Source organism: Helicoverpa armigera, chromosome 25, assembly GCF_030705265.1.
Source record: "Helicoverpa armigera isolate CAAS_96S chromosome 25, ASM3070526v1, whole genome shotgun sequence".
Lineage (NCBI taxonomy): Eukaryota > Metazoa > Arthropoda > Insecta > Lepidoptera > Noctuidae > Helicoverpa > Helicoverpa armigera.
Window position 1 is genome coordinate 1,313,580 of NC_087144.1, and position 24,345 is coordinate 1,337,924.

General features: G+C 36.0%; 2 protein-coding genes and 1 long non-coding RNA gene across 3 annotated transcripts; all 3 read left to right on the forward strand.

Annotated features, from left to right (window-relative positions):
- The first annotated feature begins 503 nt into the window (after positions 1-503).
- Positions 504-15,631, forward strand: LOC110377095 (glycosylphosphatidylinositol anchor attachment 1 protein). Its single transcript, XM_064041414.1, has 16 exons — positions 504-727; positions 1,528-1,757; positions 2,265-2,588; positions 3,004-3,127; positions 3,452-3,550; positions 4,870-5,087; positions 7,170-7,289; positions 9,279-9,438; positions 9,821-10,111; positions 11,115-11,229; positions 11,516-11,606; positions 11,982-12,225; positions 12,642-12,971; positions 13,333-13,618; positions 14,105-14,285; positions 14,785-15,631. Exons 1-16 carry the CDS (start codon positions 688-690, stop codon positions 14,884-14,886), a joined length of 2,955 nt encoding a protein of 984 aa, XP_063897484.1. The 5' UTR covers positions 504-687; the 3' UTR covers positions 14,887-15,631.
- Positions 15,632-16,486: 855 nt separating this feature from the next.
- Positions 16,487-22,279, forward strand: LOC110377094 (facilitated trehalose transporter Tret1-like). Its single transcript, XM_049845535.2, has 10 exons — positions 16,487-16,563; positions 16,757-16,846; positions 17,149-17,378; positions 19,218-19,353; positions 19,786-19,970; positions 20,126-20,231; positions 20,337-20,417; positions 20,493-20,716; positions 21,459-21,641; positions 22,016-22,279. The coding sequence occupies exons 2-10, from the start codon at positions 16,810-16,812 to the stop codon at positions 22,235-22,237; spliced, it is 1,404 nt and encodes a 467-aa protein (XP_049701492.2). The 5' UTR covers positions 16,487-16,563; positions 16,757-16,809; the 3' UTR covers positions 22,238-22,279.
- Positions 22,280-23,325: 1,046 nt separating this feature from the next.
- Positions 23,326-24,015, forward strand: LOC135118756 (uncharacterized). Its single transcript, XR_010277769.1, has 2 exons — positions 23,326-23,525; positions 23,788-24,015. It is a non-coding gene; the product is annotated as an uncharacterized LOC135118756 (long non-coding RNA).
- The last annotated feature ends 330 nt before the right edge of the window (positions 24,016-24,345 follow it).

A 24,345-nucleotide genomic window follows, 5' to 3' on the forward strand; every position in this document is an offset into this window, starting at 1 on the left:
TTTATCCACTAAGTACTACTTAGATATTTTCTCACAGCCCCTTGGGTGGCAACTACTTCCCGTACCCAGATAAAATATAGCCTGTGTTACTCACTGATATGGACTATACTGTAGCTTGTCAACAGTGTCAATTTCGTTTTCAAATAAGTTCAGTAGTTTCGGAGCCTTTGGAGTAAAAATAAACAAGAAAGTTTCCGCTATATTATCTTGAGTACTCATAGTTGGATTAAATTATTATAATTATATCATCGGTATACATCAGAATCCTCTTAGTGCATTAAAAACGTAATCGTTATACTTATGTTGCTTCACAAAAAAACACGCAATTTGGAAAGATGATGCTACAAATCTTTAATTTTTACGCAAACTCACGATAGACAGACAGAGAGATGTAACGTTTTATTATATTTGTGGAAGGCTTAGTTTTATCTATTCTTTGATAATTTTCATATAAATAAAATGGACGAGTATTTATGCAACTGTATTCGTAGGGTAGTCACCTAAAGGCTAAGGTTATTATTATTTATGTGAATATTTACTAATTTTTTTTTTCTAATTTGTTTATTTTAAATTTTCGCTATATCAATTAAAAAGTGTTAATTACATGTGATAGTATAAGTTGTAATGTGTGAAAAATAAATTATTATCGGAATTTGGAGCAAACTGATTTATTGGAACTGAAACAAAATGAATTCCACTCTAGTGCAGATTTTAGTGGCTTTTTTACGTAAGTTTTAATTTTTATGTTAATGATAGGCACCTAAAAATACTACCTATTTGATTGTTATATTTTAAATGATTTCAAAAATGGAGGCTCTCAGTTCCACCAGTAGGTAGGATGTACTTATGTGTGTTTGTGCGCGATTATCTCGTGTTTGGCTGAAACTGTTTTGATGGGGTTTTAAAAATAGTATTTGTCAGACTGAGGAGAAGGCTTTAGGTTTAATATTGATGTCGGTTTTACTTTATTCTAAGTGCTTCTTCCTCTTTTCTCTGTAGGTATATATTTTTCATAAACTTAAAAAAAATATTTAAGCACGTGTAGGTATTTATTGGTAAGATACGTCTCACATGTAGAGTATTTGTATTTACATATAGATACAAAGCAAAGATAATAGTAATACCTACCCTTGAACTTGTTTGTATTACAAATCAACGCTCATAATATAGGTATATTGTGTACTTTGAATGGATAATTACATATGGTTGTTTTAATTTGAACTCGATCTTCGATTGAATTGATTTACGATAGAAGTTAGGTACTTTTTGAACTAGGAAAATAAGAAAACTATTTTTTTTTAACCTGGATGGGTACTTAAATAATTTAGTTAAAATAGGTTTACAGGCGACCAATGAAGAACAGAACATTTGTATAGAATAAAATCTTTTTGCGGTCAAAAAAATCCACTAGTGTTTACTTACCTAATGTTTTGTAGTTTGTACCTAGGACCGTAAACGATAAAAACTGCATACTAACATACTAAACGCATATATAAATATACTAAGCTAATAACATTTCTGCTTCAGTTTCTGTGCCAAGCTTCATGATAGCCATTGGCAACACATGGACCTCCTACGCACTGCTAATGCTCGAAAGCGAAGACTCACCAATAGGGTATAGAATAACAAAAAACGATGGCAATCTCATATCTTCGATTATTATGCTGGGTTCCCTATCAGCCATCTTAGTTGTAGGATACATAGCCGATAAAATCGGTAGAAAACGCACGGCAATACTTAGTGGACTCTGTTATGCAGTAAGTATCTATAACTATTTCTAATCTATACTAATATTATAAAAAGGAAAAAAATATGTTATAAAAATTCTTTAATCATTAGAAAGCTACATTATGAGCGAGTAATACTTACAGTTTATATTTTATCCCGGTATGGGCAGTAGCTCCCATGGGACGCTGGTGAAACCGTGGGAAAACTAAACGGCTAGTTAAGTATTAAAAAAAAACAAACTAATTTTTGACAAAAGTAAATATTACACAATATGATGCAGAAGGAATTTTAATACTCTAGCAATCCTAAATAAATACCGAGAGTATTAAATTATTTACTTAACATTCTTGAGTGCGTATTTTTAAAACAATAAGGAAAAAGTAATATAATATTAAAACCTACATATTTATGACGGATTTCTTTTATTGAAACATTTACATTATTTACATATTTAAGTATTACTTTTCAAACTTATTATCTAAAATGAGAATTAATTAATTTATATTAGAAATAATAATGGATCCTTTTATTTTCAGCTATCATGGTCAATAATAGCAACAGCGAAATCGGTAACACAAATTCTGATCGGTCGATTCGTGATCGGCATGGGAACAGGGCTGCATATCGTAACAGGAGTTGTTTACGTTGGAGAAATCAGTCAGACTTCCATACGAGGGTCTCTGCTCACTATGATGACTTTCATGTACAATGTTGGTACCCTGATCTCTTACCTTGAAGGATGGTTCTGCAGTTATCAAGTTATTAACTACCTGAATCTGAGTATAGCCGTTGGTTACATACTGCTACTGTTTATACTTAAAGAAACTCCCGTATATTTGTTACGAATGGGGAGAGAGAAGGTGAGTTAATTTTAATTTATATCTACATACGTATTATGTAGTTCTGCAATAATGGTTGAGATGAGAACTACCTAAAGAAAAACCAAATTGTACCTGTACTTTTACCAATAAACTAAGCTACAGTTTAAGAAATTTTATTTTGTTCAAAAATAATACAATTATTTACTTCACTTCATTATAAGGAAAACACATACCTAAATAAGGCTTAGGATAAGCGACAGTTTCGCTCGTAAGTAAGTAAAAATGTAACTAAAGATAAATGAAAACATTCAGTAAAAGAGCATTCTAAGTAAGTCTTACACTAAGTTATCGCAGTAATGCTTTTGGCAAATAATAAGCCCGTTGCCACAATTTCATCTCAATTGTCTTTAAACTATCAAACTAAACGTAAACTAAAATCCCATTTACTTTCCAGGATGCAATAAAATCACTGAAATTTTACCGAGGAGAATCGACAGTAACACAAGAAATTTTAGACGAAATTGTCTATTTGAAGAGTCAACTATCGAGTGACAATGAAAATAATATCGAGGATACCGGTACGTCTATAATAATATCGGGTGACAGCATAGTAAGACCCCACATTTAACGAGTCGTATATCTATCTCTTTTTTGCATTGGTAGTTTACCGTCTTTTAGAAAGAGATAGATATAAAGTTGACGTTTCGTTTTGTAGGCGTGGCCTCGTGTTTCTCTTGGCATGATGTCGAGCGAAGCGCCTGGTACTGACGAATGTCCGACTAGCGATTTAATACATTTGGAAATACTTAACACCTTTATTAATTAAATAAAATTGAAGTGTAATAATTATAAAAAAACAATTTGGATGTTATACCTAGGTACAGATATCTTCTTATTTTCAGATATAAACTCCGCCGTATTAGAAAAAGAAAAATTAAATCAGGAAAATGAAACTGCAAACGATGGCATTACAGAGCAAAAAAGTGCTTGGAGTATATTGCGTAAGTAAAGAAAAAACATGTTGATAACCGTGCTCAATGAAATAAGAGTATATGGACTTACTATTTAAGTAGGCTTTATTTACAGTGTTCCAAAATAATCAGCGACATACTACTACTGAAATTAATTGCTTAACTTCTATTTGTACGAAGAGATAAGTATTATGAAATTTGGGTGGAGCGCATGGTTGAGTACTGCGTTCATTTGAACAGATGTGTATTACCTGGTATCAGAAAGTTGCATTAAAACTCGTTTTTTTATTGATTCAAAGTTTAAAATCATAGTACACTTAATTCTCGTTTTAAATTTTGTTTACGTTAGTTTTCTCAATGTAAGAATTTAGGACCCATAATGGTGAGAATAATGAAATAAAAATATCGTTTAATATTTTGGGAACCGTATGAAAACATGATTGGAAATCAGCATAATAGACCCCCAGATATACATACATAACAATCATGTAGATTCGAATAGGTGAATGGACTGTGGTTTCACTTAAAGAATCTTTGTTTTTATGCGCTCCTAGTACTTATAGTCGATTGATTCGTCATTGACGTCGACAAAATGCCGGATTGGTATTCTCATATTCTCGACTCTCGTCGTCGATGTCGTCGTCGCCCCTTCAATAACTATTTGGCGCAATGCTTAAGCAACCAATCATCTCTCAGTGTTCATACTAGCCTAGTACAATGAAACTTTTTGCTTTCCACATACGACACCGTTGCGCGAAGTCGCTGTTGCACAATACCGCCTTTTTAGCTGTCTCATCTGTTGTTTGTGGCTCTTTCATTTTATGGTAGCCTAGTAGAAAAGGAGCATTTGTTACAAAAGATTCAGTTAAATCATCGAAAGTGCTGCCAACAATATTCGCTACATGTTACCTCGCTAAGCTTTAGGCGACTGGCAAATAAAATAATTAATGCGCGTATGAATGTTATCTATCATTCAAGGGATATCTGGCGTTTTTTAAAATGCAAAGACACTAGCTAGATTTATAACATCAGATGCTAATTAGCAAGGATTAGAAAAATGAAGAAATATTGTAATACTTTATTAATTAGGTAGGAAATACTATTTTTAGTAGTTTAAATGAAAATCTATTTCTTTTGAATGTAATTTCTTTACACAACTTTTCTTTAAACAAGCAATACAGGTATCAATTATTGAGAAACCTCCAATTTAGTTTCTTTTTGCCCAAAATGTTATTATTTTTAGTAGAATCCAAGAAAATTATTTCCACACTTGGTAACCATGTAACACGTCAGATTACCGGATTAAAGCTAAGCCTCACTTTTTTAACTTGCTATGACAATAATTTCAGGCACCACAAAATCAGCCCAACGAGCTCTAGTACTACTCGTAATAGGAATGGACCTGTCAGTTTGTATGGGCATGATAGCAGTGCAGGCGTATGCTGGACAGTTCTTCGCTCAAGCAGCGCCGAGTATTTCACCACATCTCTGTTCTGTTATCCTGGCAATCGTTGTGTGTTTCGTCAGCGGGCTCTCTGTATTCTTAGTTGATTTAATTCCTAGAAGGGTAAGAAGTATTCATTATTTAACGCTATGTATTTAATCTATCTTTTCTCTCTTTAAATCCAAAAAAATCAGAATTGATTAGCGCATCCAAATGTTGAACGGAGCAAGTCTTTCAGGACTCCTACATCGCCCTCAATGACACTCAATGATAGCATTAAAGTATCTTGCAATTTTTTGTAATACGCCTTTTTAGGGTTCCGTAGCCAAAATGGCAAAAACGGAACCCTTATAGTTTCGTCATGTCCGTCTGTCCGTCTGTCCGTCTGTCACAGCCGATTTACTCGGAAACTATAAGTACTACAGTGATGAAATTTGATGGGAATATGTGTTGTATGAACCGCTACAAAAATATGACACTAAATAGTAAAAAAAAGAATTGGGGGTGGGGCCCCCCATACATGTAACTGAGGGATGAAATTTTTTTTTTCGATGTACATACCCGTGTGGGGTATCAATGGAAAGGTCTTTTAAAATGATATAAAGTTTTCTAAAAAACATTTTTCTTAAAGTGAACGGTTTTTGAGATATCAGCTCTCAAAGTCGTAAAAAGTATGTCCCCCCCCCTCTATTTTTATAACTACGGGGTATAAAATTCTAAAAAAAATAGAGGTGATGCATGCTAATTAACTCTTTCAACGATTTTTGGTTTGATCAAAGTATCTCTTATAGTTTTTGAGATAGGTTGATTTAACTGTAATTTACGGAACCCTTCGTGCACGAGTCCGACTCGCACTTGGCCGGTTTTTTTCTTCAGGTTTTAATGGTAACCACATGCAGCATGGCAGGAGGTTGCATGGCATGCCTAGCCACTATGTTACACTGGACGTGGGCACCTGAATGGGGAATACCACTTGTAATGGTGTTCTATTGCATTTCCTTCCATCTTGGGACTATCAATATTCCGTTTATACAGATCGCGGAAACTCTTCCACCACAGGTGAGACTTGTAACAACTACTAGAATTAAATACAAATTCTCTTTCTATAAAACATAATGTTTTTTTGTCTCATTGCAGATGAACAGTTTCGGTACCGGTGTTGTGATGTGTTCCATGTTCGTGGCGAATTTCGCAGTATTATTTGTCTTCAAGCCTGCTGAGGACAGCCTCGGTTTAGATGGAGTATTCCTACTATTTTCCATAATTAGTTTCACGACTGCATTGATATCGTTTTTGACGATGAGAGAAACACGAAAGGTGCCCTTCGAAATTGTGCAAAAGATGTTTGAAAATGGATATTTGTATAAACGACAAAAATATTGAACAAGTGATAATAAATGTGATTATTTTAAACCTCGTCATTTTATTTACCTAAAAGACTAGCTTCTAAACAAATGAAGTTCGTTTAAAAATACAGGTTGACAGGTCAGTCAACTTGTCATTGTCAAATTCCAGTTGACATTTACTGATAAACACGAGCGGCGATTTTATTGATAAACGTACTGTTTTCTTGTTAAAAATGAATTAACTACTTCATTACAACCAGGAAAATAGTAATAATAGTTCAACACAGTATTTAAAGTAGCTTTAAATCTATCAAAATGGGTCTGCTATCAGACCCAGAATACGGCTCAGTGAAATGGGTGAGGGTGCTAAAGAGAGTGCATGGTCCGCTATGCTTCCTATGCTATGTTGGTGCCCTGGTATGGTTCGTCATGCTCGGGAACAAGGAATTTAACAACGAGACGTATTTTTCGGAAAATGCGTTACTTCCCGGCTTGGTCACTAATGAGTTTAATGGGGAAAACTCGGCGAAACAGTTCTTCAATGAATTCTTGTTGGAATTAGAGGTATATAAATAATTAATCACTTTACATTTGAATTCTTAACTGTAATAACAGAGACTGAATATAAATTGCACGGTACAGTTATCTAGAACGTGCCAGTACCCCGACTATTAGAACAATTTATTATTCAATTGAGAAATTTCTCAATTATAGTTTCTTCAGTTAGTTCAAGGTAGAAGATACTATAACTTCTGAAGTTTTTTTTTTAATAAACACAATAATCTTGACATAACAGTAGGTATGTCTAGCTGTTACCTTCTAGAAAAGTAAGTGAAAGTATGACTTGAAAATATTTCAGGACAAATATGATGACTTAGACGAAATGCCAGTGCCGTGGCTAGTGGCTAAGATGTCTCAGTTACATCTAGAAGTGTACACGCACAATTTCACACTCAACTATCCATTGGGACAGGGACAGGTAAGTTGTAACCTTATTCTGTTTACATTATAACAAAAACTAAGAAAATTGCCACAAATAAATAAGTGGCTTATTTAGCCAACACCAGTTTTCTAAAGACCCATGACACAGAGGTAGTTTTACAAAGCAAAGAGAGTCTTTAGCAAAAGAGAAATGTTCACTACAATTATTTAGGATCATAGATAAGTGTGGTAATAATTTCACTCAGTGTAACCGTTGAATTGCTTTCCCATACCCTAAAATTTAAATAACATCAATCAATATCTGATTGTTCGGGCTTATTTTTCTTATATTCCTCTTATAATACACTTCTGGACACATCTATAGGCCCACCTTGTATTTTCAGTTTCGTTTGGTCCTAGCTAATTTTTTATATTAGGTCGAGCAAAAGGTTTGTATGCAGTTTTCAACCTTGCCCATTCACAATTTCATTCAATAGTCTTTTTTTGAATTTCGAATACAGAATTTAAAGAAATAAGAGACAATTTGGAGCCTGCTTGTTGATATCAAACAGTCGATTACTAAGAAAACTTGGTTTTATTGGTTTACTTGGACTTAATTCTTGAAAAAGTGATTGATATCTTTGGTTTTGCAACAAACATTACTTATTCTTTAGATTAAGGTGAGGTTCTCTCAATAATCTATGGATACTTCACCTGAAGTCGCCGCCCAAGCTGTGGCACTTATTCAGGCCGGACGCAGCCAAAGAAACGTGAGTGCTCAACTTAATTTAAGTCGATCTGCGGTCTGAAATGTTTATCGGAGGTACCTAGAGACTGGCGGCTTTGTTCGTCGCCAAGGAAGGCCACGATCTCGGGTCACAACTGAAAGGCAGGAGCGATTCATCGTGATGACCAGCTTGAGAAATCGTCACCTTACCTCCTTTGAGACACAAAAACAACTTCGCGACTTCCACGGAGTATCTGTGAGTGCTCGAACTGTTCGGAGAAGGTTAAAAGAACACGATATGGTACCACACAAGCCAGCTAATGGGCCCAAACTAACGCGAACCCACCGAACAGCGCGCCTTCATTTCGCACGCAGTCATTTAAATTGGACACAGCAAGATTGGAGCCGTGTTCTCTTTTCTGATGAGTCCAAAATTGTGTTTCATGGCAATGATGGAAGGAAGAAGGTCTACCGACGTAAGGGAGAGCGTTTCGCACAATGCTGCTTTGAAGAGATGGTTGCTTATGGCGGTGGCTCAAAGACTGTCTGGGGCGGTATATCCGCGAGCGGCAAAACTCAACTTGAGGTTGTTACAGGACCACGGCTGCCAACATTAAACGCTGAAAGGTACATTCCTGAGTGCTTAGGACCTCACGTGATACCATACGCGGACTATGTGGGCCCAAATTTCCTTTTTATGCATGATAATGCAAGAGCCCATGCGGCCGGCATTGTCAGGGAATATCTTCGGGATGTGAATATCACAGTTATGGACTGGCCAGCCAGAAGCCCAGACATGAACCCCATTGAGCACATGTGGGACAAGCTAAAAAGACGTGTTAGGGCTCGTCAGCCAGTTGCCCAGACGATGCAGGAGTTCAAAATTGCCATAGAAGAGGAATGGGAGATGATCCCTCAAAACTTCATAGAGCGGTTGATAACTCTATGCCTAATCGTATGAGAGCTGTGGTAGATGCCCATGGAAGCAACACACGTTATTAAATTAAACCTTTATTTGATAAAACATGTTTTTTATTCAAAAATCAATTGCCTTTAACGAGGCACATATCCGACTTGTTAAGCGTAGCTCCATGTCGTATGGTATTCCAAATTCAAATTTAAAACAATACGATCGAAAAAGAAGGTAAAATGTATCAGGTTTAAAACTGCATCATCAGTTTTTTTCAATCTAGCAATCATATTTCGGTAGGGGCCATCGAAACCAAAACTCTAAGGTGGGCCAATAGATGTGTCCAGAAGTGTAGTTGAAGGAGGAAACACCTTAGTTTAATTAACCTATTCCATTTCCATTGATTTCAGGTGTACAAAGGCACTAATGTGTATGGTATACTGCGTGCTCCTCGAACCTCCTCTCTAGAGGCTATTGTAGTGACTGCACCATACAGGTCTTTGTCTACTCATCAGAAAGGGACAGCGGCAGGCATAGCACTTATGTTGGCTTTTGCAAAGTTTGCTAGACGTGAGTATTGTAATTACCTTTTTCAAAGTTGGGATGTAGTTTTGCAAAAGTAACTGGCCTGGTTCTAGTCAGAGTTTTGTCAACTCAGCATTCATTTATTAGCAGAAACAAAAGTAAATATATAATATTAATTTGTGGTTCATGAAATTGTTCTAAATAGTATGTTCCTGTTCAAATTCTGGCTGAAACTGAAAAGACTGATTTTAATAGTTTTAAGCTGCAATTAATAACTCACCTTTGTGAATGTTAATTCCAATTATTAATTCTTGCACATTTTCATGACAAAAGTTGTTTTTTTCGTAAAAATAATATCCTTGAAGTTAAACGTTAGTGTAATACTCAATACTCAATACTAAACAAACCAACCATTACTTGATTTCAGCACAAAAATACTGGGCAAAGGATATAATTTTCCTAGTCACTGAACATGAGCAACTAGGAATGCAGGCATGGCTAGAAGCTTATCACGGCTTGCAAAGCGAAGCTGAAACATTCCACACTAGTCTCGGCAGTTTCTGGAAGCCTGGTACTCCTTCCTTAGACTTCGGAAGATATTTGTCTGGTTTTGATTGGACGGGGGATCATAAGAGGTGTTTGAATCCTGGTAAATTAAAAGGCCGGTCAGGATCTATTCAAGCTGCTATTAATTTGGAATTTGCGACGCCTAAAATAAGTAAGTTCTTTAATATAATAAAAAAATAATTTGTCTAATCTTTTCCCAACTATGTTAGAGTCAGCTTCCATCCAGTCTCAGTCTATGTATAGAACTAGTAGTTCTCAATTATACTCTGATTGAAGAAAACAAAGACTCATAACAAACTGAGTTTTGGAATTTTACTACTAATGTATGTTAAGATTATGAAGCTGAAGATTTAGTTTCTTTCAATGCACAAATCTTAGGACGTCTCCATTTATCGGGGAAGGCTATGTTGTATTTGGCTGCGCGGAGTAGTTCCTTTAGGACGTGGTTGAAACCGCTAATATAAACTATTATAATTAAATTTTCTATACCTATGTTTTGTGTACAATTTAAACTACGACAGATGTTATGGACAGAAACTTATATCTTAGTATCTTATTTATTTCGAGCCTTAGATAATTTTATTATGTAAGTAAGCATAAATAATTATTGTCTTGCCCATCAAGCGTGACTTCAAAAACGTGACTCGTATCTTGACATGATTTTCTTTTGTATATCTTTGAATAAATAGAAGATATCTCGTGCGTGAGTCAATTTCCATGCTTGTTCGTCTAGCTAGTAGATACATATGAAATAACATATAGTATAATATTTGCTAAATATGTAAACTTTGCTATTTATAAGTATTTATAATACACTGTCTTTTCTGCGATTTTGCTCGAGAGCTGATCAACCCATATGAATGGGTTGGAAACTGTCTCAAATTGAGATCTAACTAATTTATAAAACTACACTAAGTAAAATCTAATCAAATTACTACAATACCAAGATTCATAAAAATTGGTTTAGTCATATAATTCTGTCACATATAAGATGGACAGTGTTCTTATAAAAAAGTTTGTAGGTAAAGTGAAATAAAAAGCCTATCTTTACAAGGAATTTAAAATTCTCATTGAAAAAAAGTAGTATTGTCACAATAGTAAAGCATAAATAATAAGGATGCGTTTAGTTAATTATTTTAATGTTAATATTTCAGAATACATAGAGGTGAAAGTAGAAGGATTGAACGGACAGCTACCGAATCTAGATCTTGTGAATCTAGTTCACAAACTGTGTTTGAAGTCTGGGATACATCATTCGTTCAGAAACAGGTATTTTTCGCTTATTTATAAACCTCTTTCCATTTTCTACATGACCGTAATAATACTTGCTTTATAGCATTCTATAAAGTGGAGTAAAACAGTAGGTATGTAGGTATGTGTAGGTATGTGTTAAATAATAGAAATAAGTATTGCCCCTGTCAGGCACAGCAAAAGTTGGTTGTTAATATGGACTTTGATAAACTTTTTCATTGAAGATATACTCTTCATAGTATTGCTAAATTGGTAAAACGTTTTACCGGTGTCAGAAATTATGAAATATTTCTTTATTTTATAGTTACTCATGGATGCGTGGGCGCAACAAAATGGACGACTGGATGAACTCGTTCCGTACTATGTTTGATATGGTAATCACACAAATTGACGGGGTGAGTAACAATTAAGCAAATAAAAGGCACTGAAATAAAACAGCTTACGACCATATAGCAGTCCTTAGCCACTTAGCCAAGATATTTAGAACTTACATAGTTATTTTAAGACCGAAACTACCTATTCCTCGAACCACAGTAAAAATTATATAGTCTATGTTATTCTAATGTGTAACCTAGGTTACTGCCAAGTTTCATCAAAATCCATTCAGTAGTTTCAGCTTGAAAGAGACATCGTCCTACAACCGCTTACATTTATAGCACAGGTTCTATGCTGGATGATTGAACAGGGAGATTACCTATTTACATCTACAGGGTGTTCTATAACCAACATACACTTATCGACACTTTACTATCCAAATAAATAACTTGCAGGTCCCAGATGGTAACCACGGCCTTTTCCATCGTTTCGGCATCGAAGCAGTGACCTTAGAAGGTCGGGAGGCCAATGACCCCGCGGGCACGGCTCCCAGGGCCCAAGCACTGTCTACCGCTAACTTCTATAGGCTTGGAGTGGCCTTAGAGAGTATATTGAGGTCTCTGAATAACTTGCTTGAGAGATTCCACCAGAGTTACTTCTTTTATTTGCTGGCTGCTACGCATCGGTTTATTTCTATTGGTGAGTAGACTAATCATTGAAAGAGAACTCAAACTCAACATTTTTTATTTCAAACTAGCTTTTGCCAGCGGTTTCACCCGCATCCCGTGGGAACCTCTGCATGAACCCGGATTAAAAGTAACCTATGGCCTTCCTCGATAAATGGGCTATCTAACACCGAAAGAATTGTTCAAATCGGACCAGTAGTTCCTGAGATTAGCGCGTTCAAACAAACAAACAAACTCTTCAGCTTTATAATATTAGTATAGATAATCCAAAAGTTGTGTATTATTGTTTCTTTTATACTTTCGTTACATAAATGCTAAACTGAGTTAGATAGGTTTGGTACAGATAAAACTACAAATTTTTGTAATGCAAAAGAGAAAGAAGCAACATTTCCAATATTTTCATAACATATGTCTTTAATCTTTTTCCAGGACAATACATGCCATCATTATGCTTACTTTGCGTGGCCATGCTTATCCGTGCACTCTCACTATGGGTCTCAATCCAACAAGATGGCGACGAGGAGACAGACAAGTCAGCAAACAAGAAAACAAGCAAACAAAAACAAAACAAAGAGAAAGATTCCGACACCGAGTTACCAGGAGATGATGAAGTCAAAGAGGTGAAAAAAGTCCGTAAGCCAAAGAAGGCGGCTAAAGACGACTTGAGTATGAGTGTGGTGAATATTGGCGCTAATTATCTCCTAGTACATTTGATTGGATACGCTGTTATGAATTGTCCTTTGATTTTGACTCAGATTGGTAAGATATTATCTATGTAGTATTAGAATTTTACAACGTAGATTGTCAAATAGCTATTAAAATAAACCTAGTTTTATAGATATTTAAAAGAGACCCTTATACAATTTTTAATAGGCGTTCATATGCGACTGACTATAATTTTTCATAGTCAAGATTTTTTCGAGAGTAAGAGCACTTTTACACCAGCGTATTGTCCCTTGACAACCAACGATTGAAAACTACCAGTATAAACGATGACACCTGAAAACCCGCAACAGGACTTTTTTGGCTCGCGGAATAAGTCGCGCGTAGAAAAACTAGTGTGAAAGCACTGTTACTCATAGATATAAACTATTCTAAAACATATCTATTTATTTTTCAGGAGCCCATTACTACGACAAGCCATCAGAAGTATCAGTATTCTACGGATTAATCGCCGTTTCAGTACTTTTGACCATCATAACTCCCTTCATGCCGCGCCTATTACGCAAGGGGCGCATAACATATGAGGAGCTCTCTTTAGTCAACATACTACTGCTTATAGAGCTGTCCACTGTATGTTTGAGTGTGGGCATGCATAACTTTTCACTAGGATTTGTTATAGCTGTGGTTTATACGCCTATGGCTTTGATGTGCAGTGTGGTTGTTAATGGCGCTGGGAAGGCAAGGTTGGTACTTTTTTATAATTATATGCCTAAATTTTTACGATTATAGGATTGTAGTATAATTTGACGATCAAGTACCTTGTATGAAGTGGCTATCTTCCCTCTACAACCCAGCTACCCGGGCAACCCGATCCCCTTTGCTAAGACTGGTTGTCAGACTTTCTGGCTACTAAATACCCATAACCACTGCCAAAGATGTTCAGATCACAGCCGGGACCAATCAATCGTGCCTTCCGGAACACAGAAGAACTCGTCATGATAAGATTCAGTCAGTTTGTCACCCATCTAAAGATCGACCGCTCCAAGCATTTCTTAATCTTATGATCTGTCGAAGCACGGCTTTTAACTTAGCCAAGAGTTCTTCATTCTTTTTTGACTTAGCCACGAGAGTCAACCGCGCTACGTGATTAGCGCGGTTGACCTCAAAATCCTTTAGATTTTTGTCTTTCAAAAGATTTTGTCCAATCAAATTTTTTCTCTTTGTTTCAGCACATTCTACCTTATGATAAAGCGGATAATATGCTTACTAGTTCACCCACTAGCAGCAGTATCAATATGCATGATCGGGTACAGCAAGGTTCTGTTCCCGGAAGAGGCATTTTTTGATATGCTCGCCCGCGGCTCTGATGCCGCCATGCAGGCTCTTATGTTCTCTATCGTTGATTCTATGGTGAGTAGCTCTTTTGGTTTATGTTAGCCTAGTACTTTTAACTTTCTTTTTGGCTAGATGCAACTGTAAATAAAATAAGGCAAAACAGGTAAAGTCGCATTCAAAGTGGTTTTGTTTTCTGTTTTTTTTCGAATGGATTAGAATTCTCACCTCTAGTAATTCAATATCTTTGGTAAAAACAATCATTCTTGACAGTCGTGTAAAAAGTGAGCAAATCACTCCAAAAAGATGGTTTTGTGTATGACCAATGTGAAGAGTAACTAAACCACTTTGAAATGTGTTTTTTCCTATAATCAATGTTTTAAGAAATTCCCTGTCCTTTTTTCCTTTCAAGTACCAAGTCTCTTTCAGTTCATGTCAGCCTGGTAAATCCTGTAAGATAAATAGAGTTAAGAAACGCTCCCCCCCAAGCTGTTTTGCGTGATATCAAAAAACAAAATTTTTTCTGCATTTTTAGATGCAAAAATTAAAATCTAAAAATAATTGTTTTATTTTTCAGCTATACGGCAACTGGCTGTTCAACCTGGCGTCTGCAGTAATCCTGCCGATCTGGATAATATTCTGGCAGATCCTCAGTATCAAAGTCAATGCACCCGCGTAGACCAAATTTATTACAGTTCTCACCAAACTTGATGGCGGTTTGCAACTAACTTCACAGAATAAGTACGCGCATGTGACCCGTACATTTCGCGCTCCTCTCCGTCTTTGAGTTTATTTTTCAATTACCTAAATGTCTTCAATAGTTTTTTCTTCTTATTCTAACAAAGACTACCATGAAAACTGCATCAAAATCGGTTCAGCCAAATGTGAGATATTCGCGCACAATTAATATACCTACATACATACAGGTCAAACTAAGAACCACCTTTTTTAAAAGTCGGTTAAAATAGTTTTTGAAAAGCGATTCGATCGATGTTTCCAGCCGCCAAAAAGTTTGGCGTCAACTATACTTAGTAGTAATATAAAATTCTTTCGTGTATTATTTTTCACGTAGGACAATCCTACAAACCTTAACTAGCCGGGATGTGAACGAACATTTTAGTCTTAGTTTTTGTACAATGAAGGATGTTTTAAGTTATTTTGTATTATTTTATGAGAAGGTAAGCATTTTTTATGCATTTGTTTGTTCAATACAGAGAGTTCTAATAACTTATTTAATAAAACAATTAATATTTTACATATAATAGCCATTTTGCACAATGAACAAAACCAATGCATTCCTTAATTTATTTATTTCTTAAATTGCAATGAACAAATGGAGATTCTAGGATAATGAATATTGTCATCACGCTAGGTTTTATAATGAATTTATTATCTAAATAAACGCCATAAGTATTTGTAAATAATATATTGTGTTTTATTTACAACATCATAGAAATCTCAATTTTTCGACTAGCTTACAGATTTCTGAATATTTACAAAAGATATTAATTATAATAACTTGTTAATTTGGTCAATCATAAAATATGTAGAGCCACATGCGAATTGAGAAACTCGTTTTTTGCATAGATATGGAATAGATGGATAATCGAGTGCTTTTTTGTTGATACCAAAAATAAAACTCAGTTGAGTGACTTTTTCAATGTGAGTAGGCAAATGGGTGCTGCTTTTCCTCAACTTAAAAAAATCTATATTTGTGGCGTTTCTGATTTTGAAAAACATTCATTGCCGATCTACCAAACGGTAGTGGGATCATATTGGAAGTCAGTTATTGAAATAGCGAAATATATTGAAAAGTTTTATATACTTTGTAAACAATTGTATTCTTATAAGACAATGAGACATAGAAAATGTTAATTCAGCATGAAATTGTGTAATTGTAAATATTCCTTTCATGCATTTTTTACGGTAAGTACTAGGCGCGTATAAGTAAAGCGGAGTTCACAGAGAGTACAACATTGATATTTTATTGGTCTGACGAAAAAAATTAAGATTCCTTTATTTTCTGTACTTCCAAAAATGATTAAGATATGTGTACTGAAAATGTAACTTATGCAGACAGAGTTCCATTTTTTTGTATAATTATGGGATCTAAATTTTATTATTCAGCAAAAGGCTAGATTAAAAACAATGTATCAATCAAGATATTCGTCAAATTGTTAACTTCTATCGTGTCTTAATCTTCTATCGCTGTAATAAAAATTGCCATTGTGTACACACCCTAAGTTTCAAATTATGCGGAATCGGCTGTCGATCCTCATTCCACAGTACTCAACATTTAGTGACACGAGACAAGACGCATTTATTTACCAATTAAATGCTGAAAAAACTCCGATAGGTATGTTAATACTTTTATTTCTAAAAATAGGTCGATAGACGATGTAAAGTAAGTTGTAATTTCACTTATTTGTAACTATAAAACAGGTATTCCGAAGTTAAATAGATGATATTAATTAAATCTCTTAATGCATTTTTTTATTCAATATCAGAACATACCTACATAATACCTAAATATAACATTGTGTTTACAGAGAGAGTCTTCATGATTATAGTTCTTTTTGAATAGAAAAGCAAATAACAAGTTATGGGCATCTTCTTTCAACTTGTCGGCACTACACTATGTAAGTATTAGTTATTTTACCTACGTAACTTCACATTTATCTAGGCTAGTTTTCACCAAAATAAAAGAAAGTATCGTAATCTGCCTAGCCTTCTCCCAAATATATTGTAATCACATTCCAGTCTGAATAGATGCAGCTGTGGATTTGTTTTTTACGTTGAACAACGGCTGCTAATCTGTCTGAAGTCTGATTAATCCCTTTACCAAATTATAATAATACCAAGAATTGATTACTAGCTAGACAGAAGAAACTAGACGGAAGCAGGAGTTTTCCAGAAGTCTATTAAAAACCTCTCATTCCAGTATGCTGTTCCTGCATAAACATGGGAGTCATGATGGCATGGCCATCTTCCACCATCCTCCTCTTCAAGTCTTCGAACACGACCCTCCATCGACCCATGGGAGACGCCGAGGTATCATTGTTTGGCAGTCTGCCCGCGATAGGGTCGTTGATAGCTAATCCTATAGCTGGGGTCGTGTTGGATAGGATGGGGAGGAAGAAGACTGTTATGTTGACTTCTATGATGTTTGTGGTGAGTTTAAAATTGAGATAATTTTACTAAGATGTAGGTATTCTTACTAAGATAAATGTGAAAGTATGGAAGGGTTTATGATTGTAAGTCTTTCATAAAAAAAATGTTGTATGGATTTAAATGAAACTTGGCAATTGGCCTAAAAGGTTACTTCAATCAAAATCTAGATTCCTCATGCGTAGAACACGAAGATACCCATTTTAAATAATAAAAAATACGCAGTAGGTATATTACTTGATATGACTAAGGCATACGATAGAGTTCAATTTAGTATATTGTTGGACAAACTATACAAAATAGGAATTCGCGGTGTTACCCACCAATGGTTCGAGTCTTATCTTAAGGACAGAGAACAATATGTAGAAATTGACTACTTTAACCAGGATACTAATGAAATATTAAATGTAAGATCCGAAAAACAAATTTTAAACTCCTCAATTCCACAAGGCAGCGTAATTGGATGTTTGCTATTTTTTATCTACATAAACGACCTTCCGAAAATCATGGATGAGCCTAGTGTACCATTCGCGGACGACGTTTCCCTCCTCACCTCATGCAATAACGAAACAGAAATAAACGCAAAGCTTCACACCATACTTAATAAAACTACAGAATGGATGGACCAATATAATCTAGAAATAAATTATAAAAAAACTAAAATAATGACCTTTTACCCCTATCAAAAATCCCCAATAACAATTAACTTCTCAACTAACAATACAAAAATAGATGTTGTCGACAATTTCACACTACTCGGACTTACCATAGACACTCATATAAACTGGAAGACGCACATACAAAATATTAAATCCAAGATCTCCAAATTTATTTACGCTTTTCGCGAAGTAAAGGTAACCACGGACCTACCAACTGCTCTAAGTACTTACTACGCATATGCGCACTCCTGGTTCAGCTACGGCATCATCATGTGGGGAAACAGCACCGACGCACCATCACTCTTCACTCTACAAAAGAAACTAATCCGCATACTCACAAACATAGAACAAACAGACAGCTGCAAACCCTATTTCCAAAAACACAAAATACTCACATTACCATGCATCTACATATTAGAAATATGTAAATTCGTTAGGAGATACTCAAAGTTCTTTACCAAACGCGGAGACAAACACACCAATAGATCACTGAGATACAAAAATATGCTGATGCTACCTACCTCCAACATGACACTACACTCCAACAGCCCCTACGTGATGTGCATCAAAATATACAATAAATTGCCCAACAAAATCAAGGACGAAACAAGTGACACAAAATTCCTTAACATCCTAAAACAAATTTTAATAAAAAAAGCATACTATACAATCAACGAGTATATTACCGATAAAGAAATAACTTAAAATTAAATAAAAGCAACATATAAAGAAAAATACCTATAAAATGAAGTTATGCTACACAAAAATATACGCAATACTATAATATAAATAAATACTTGAATAATATACTACATACTACCTACTATATTACATTAAACGCCTTCCTCTCTTCTAACTCTTTGCTGTGCCCATCAGGGTCCATAATTGTGACTACCTATATTATTTTATATTTTCCACCAAATGTACATTATGGAATGCAATAAATGATATGATATGATATGATGATATGATATGATACGTTCCACTACTTTTATGTCTTAACGGACTTCCCATAAGGGAGGAGGTTCTCAGTATATAGTATTTCAGAAATATAGTAAAGTTAGAAGAATTACAGTTTTATCCTTCGGCTAAAAAGGGTTTAGGTTCCCTCTAGGATTTTCAAGCTTTTTTCTTTCATTGAGTGCTAAAGATTTTTCAATACTGATTGATTCCTTCGTTTCAGCTAGCATGGTCAATAATAGCGATGACGTCACAAGTGGAAGTAGTCCTCACTGCCATGTTTGTAGGAGGACTGGGATTCGCCATCTTTCTGGAGACCACCATCTACATCAGTGAGATCAGCCAGGACTCCATAAGAGGTAAGAGCTCACATGAACAGAACACGTTTGGTTTTAAAATCTCCTTTGTCACTTATATCTTATGAGCATCCTCATTAATAGAAGATAAGATGGCCTATCTTATCTTCTGTCTAGCGAAATCTTTACTCAGCCAGTAGGTATCATAATTTGCCTAGCCTTTGCCAACAAGATTGGGTTGGCTATAAGTGTAATCGGAGGTTGCTGAGTACTAGTGTTTTACATGAAGTGACTGCCTATCTGACCTCTTAAACCCAGTTATCCGGGCAACCCGATACCCCTTGATATTGCGTATCAGACTTTCTGGCTTCTGACTGTTTGTAACAACTGCCAAGATGTTCAAATGATAGCCGGGAACCACCAATTGAACGTGCCCTTCGAAACACTGACTCTATAACATACAGTTGGTAGGTTTATTCTTTCTTATTTTCTTAGGAACAATGACAGCAGGACCGATGCAGTTTTACGGTTTCGGCATACTAGTCTCATATTTCCTTGGAGGATATCTAACGTACTTACATATGGTGTATGCATGTCTAACCATGGCCGTGGTTGGGGTGTTACTGCTTGCGGTCTTGAAGGAATCGCCGTTGACTCTCATGGCGAATGGTAGAGAGGAGGTACGGTTGCCCTGGTAGCATTTTTGAATCAGATTATGATTTTTGGAGGTTTTCGATTCGTTAATTAATTAATATTTTGGTTAGTTTTGAAATTTTGATTTTGAATTTTGCTAGTTTAGCTAGACTGAGTTAATAAATATGACTATTAATTTCAGGATGCCGCAAAATCAATAGCATTTTACAGGAGTAAGAAGACAAGTTCTAAAGAAGTTGTGCAGGAACTAGATAAATTGCGACGGATTTTTAGTTCCAACACAGAAGGTTAGTAATTTCCCTTGCTATTTATTATTATAGATACAATATTCTGAAAAGAAAGTGTATTAATTCAAGTGTGATTATTCAATCATCATTCTTTTTAACTTTCAGACGTTCAATCTTTGACTGCGATTGAAGAAAGGCTTGGTCCGGCGTTGGACAGCAAGAAAATGACATGGTGGCAGTTTTTCAGTAAGTCAAATCAAATACACTACATTTTATATCAGAATTTATAAGCATTAACACTTATTTTTTATGTGTTTACAGAAAGTTCACCCTCAACTCAACGCGAATTCTTCGTAATAATGATCCTTAAAGTAGCGTTCGTGTTCCAAGGGCTACCAGTAGTCCAGGTTTATGCGGAGCCATTATTTGCTGAAGCAGTACCCAGTGACGTCATATCGCCCAATCTCTGCAGTTTGCTAATGGGAGTCGTGGTGATTATCGCCGGGAGCATTGCTGCGTATCTGACAGATGTCGTTGGGAGACGGGTGAGGGTTTATGTGTTTTGTTTCTTCGGAGTTATGTGGTCCTGGTAGATGTGAGTTGGTCAGATGGGATTTTTATTATGATGATGCAGTGTATTATTAATAAAAACGAGCTGAGCGAAAAGGCCTCAAGTACAACCTAAGTACCTATCTCTTTTCGGTACATAAAAAAGTATTAGAGCCGCCGTACACGGACTGCTTCAAGCAGTTGAGACCGACTGCTTAAAGCCGCGACCGCGCAGTGAACTATAGTCATTCATTCGCTGCCGTACACACGACTGCTCGAGCAGTCGCGACCGCTTCAAGCCGTCAACTGCATGATGAAATTCCATCGTGCCGTCGACCGCTCGCGAGCGGTTGCGAGGCATACACCGACTGCTCGAGCCGTTGACTGCGCTAGAGCAGTCGACAGCTCTCCGACTTCCCTCTCCCCCCCGCCCTTTGCGGCCTCGCGGCGTCTGTTTTCTCATTTGCGGACTGTTTTTTGAAAATCAACTGCTCGAGCAGTTGGGTCGTAGCTCGAGCAGTCAACAACCGACAGCTCAAGCAGTCGACGCCGACCGCTCGAGCGGTCCGTGTATTTCACTCAGCCGCTAACTGCTCGAGCAGTCCGTGTACGGCGGCCCTTAAAGCCACTCCAATTTCTCACGTAAGCACCGGGTTACATTTTATTCGTATTTCACTTTTCGCAAATGACACTTAATTTTCATTGATTGACAATTTATACGGTTTCTTCTCTTTTCAGCCACTTCTAATTTACTCATCAATAGCTGCTGGTTTCTGCTGCATAGTACTAGGAACGCAGATCTTGACGGAGTGGGGCCCAAAGTGGACGATACCCATCTTTATTTACATCTTCACGGCGTTTTATACTTTTGGAGCAGGAACAGTGCCTGTTGTGGTGTTGGCCGAAGTATTTTTACCGGAGGTAACTTTATTTTTTTTCGTTGAGAATCTACGTCATAATATTGGTAATTCCAGCTCCAGTTTGTAATTAATTATTCATTGCATCTTTTTATTTCCAGTTATGTCTTGTTTTGCCTAATCTAGGTATTTACATTTTCGGACTTCCCATACTCGTATTTTATAATCATTATAATTTGAAAAATTCTTGGGTCTTCTTGATAAAATCCGCTTACCCTGTTCTCAAATTACAAGTTACATTTATTTTTTTTACTGCATTTGTATCGGATTTGCTAAGTCCAATCGAACAACTTCTTGTTAGCAAAATACACTAAGTAATAGGATCATTAGACAAATACATCTTCTCTGAAATATGTTGACCTAGTACTTCTTTTGCAGGTCAAAAGCATCATGTCGATGTTAGCAGTGGAATGGGCATGGATCCTCAACTTCTTAATCCTATTTGTTTTCAACCTCCTGGTGACTTCTGTTGGCCTGCCCCCGGTCTTTTATTTCTTCTCTTTTGTCTGCTTCTCTACTGCTGTATTCTTCTTCTTTTTCTTACCGGAGACAAAGGGGTTGCCGGTTTATGCCATACAAGAGTTGTTTACTAAGAAATGATTGTATTATGTTGTTTATGTTGGAAATAAATGGTTTTGTCAGTACGAGAAGCAAGGTTTTGTTTTTATTCCCTCAAAATATGGTTTCGTTTGTTCAGTCAATCCTTCTGTTCTTATGGATCGGCACAGAATGTCTTCTTCCATGCTCGTCCTTATAAATTCTTCTCATAAGTAACAGTTCCCTGACTGAAGTCAACTTTTTGGTAAACTTGTAAGTTATCAGTTAGATAATTACTGGTAGTGTTATGGTTTGTGGCTAAGCCCTTGATATCTAATACTTGTATACCAAGACGTAAAATACATTTTTATAAGTCGATTCGCTTGGAATAGACTTCATTTATTTTGATTAGATGAAAATAGTGCAAACAAAATCATTAAATTTAGTGCCCACAAATAGACAGCATATTTACAAACATTAGAAACTTCTAATCTACATTAATTTAATAACTAGCTACCCAACTTAGCATACACAACGCGGCCAAGGTCCCCGATCAGACGAGAAACGAGACGTTTGACCGCATCAGCTTGAACTGTCGAGATTATCGGAAACAAGATGGCTCCCCGCCTGTTTATCGAAGTAAGCTATCAGTCAATTGTTGCTCATGAAGCTAATGTTTTGTTGACAATGGTCACGTGAATTCTTCGTGAACATGTCTAGTTAAATTGAAACTTAATACTAAAAATCTACCCACTCATTGCTCAACAGCGATGTGACATCTGTCTGAGCACTCTTTCGGCCATTAAAACCATTAAATGTTTTGTGTACCTATCTATGCAAAGGTGGAAATCACCATGTTCGCGCTGGATCGAACTTGGCTGCCGTGGAATGAAATATAGTCCTCACCAAGACTTCAAAAGTCATAGGTTTCGTACTGTTGGGCAATGTTAAAAAATGGGTGCAAATTGACGCATGATCCTTTCAAATAACAACTTGTACTAAATGATGCAGATTGTAAGTTGTAGTTTTTTTACCTCTAGTAAACGGGTGACAGCAGATGCGGTCTGCCTGAGTCAAGCAGTCAGCGTAAAAAGCTGATTCCTCATATATAGGCCTAGTTACTATTAAAAGCTATAATAACGTTATTTTTATGTGTAGGGTAAACTGGGTACGGTTGTGCCAGGGTACGATAGTGACAGTCGCAATTGTAACGAAACTATACGTAATACGGGGGAGGGGTATAAGGGAGAAAGACGTGGCTCACAAGCCTAAGCACGTTCCCCAATATTGCGTTAGCCGGCGCAGGACGTTGACGTAAGCAGGAGCCCACATTGCTTTTCAACAATCAAAAGTAAGTATTTTTGTTCGATTTCTTTTCCTAATTACTGTTATTTTTATACAGATAGATTATCTTGTTATTTTTTTCTTTAAAAGTTGAACATTAATATTTAATTACGAGTGATTTCTTTTTACGTAAAGTATATGGCAAAATCATGGCAATTTTTTGTTTTCAAAATGATGCGTTGAGTACGGTTGTGACATTTTTTTTGGGTACGGTTGTGACGAATATCTATACATATAATAAATTTCATATTATTATTTTTTGCTTTTAGATGTCCAGAATACGTTTGTGGAAGACCGAAAGAGCGCAGTGTTATATCAAAAAATAAAAAGATGCTGATGAAGAAGTGAAACAAGGGATTTCGTACGTGTAGCTCAAGCTACAAGCCTTTCTACAGCTACAAGTTTTAACAGAGTAAATGTTGTTTTGTTGATTTTTAAAACTATGTTTGTAAGCTTATTATGTTAAACATTTCTACAATAAAAGATATTATAGACCATTTTGATATATGTTTATACATGTCACAACCGCCCTTGGCATGTGGCCGGTTGTGACACTTTCCCATTTTTTTTTAAATTGATGTTATGAGTAATACATTGTATTAAGGAACAATATATTAGTGTTTTTACGTACACAAATATCCAAATTGCGATACAAGTTCCTTTTCTGCGAGCTAATTAGTAAAATAACAAAATTATTGGTCTTCAAACGAAAATTGGCACAACTGTACCCAGTCTACCCTAATCCTTATGGGAGTCCCATAGCTAAGAGGCACTCCTATTCAGTCGTGCGTGACATAGTAGCATCGTTTCGGCTTGCCTGATGTTTT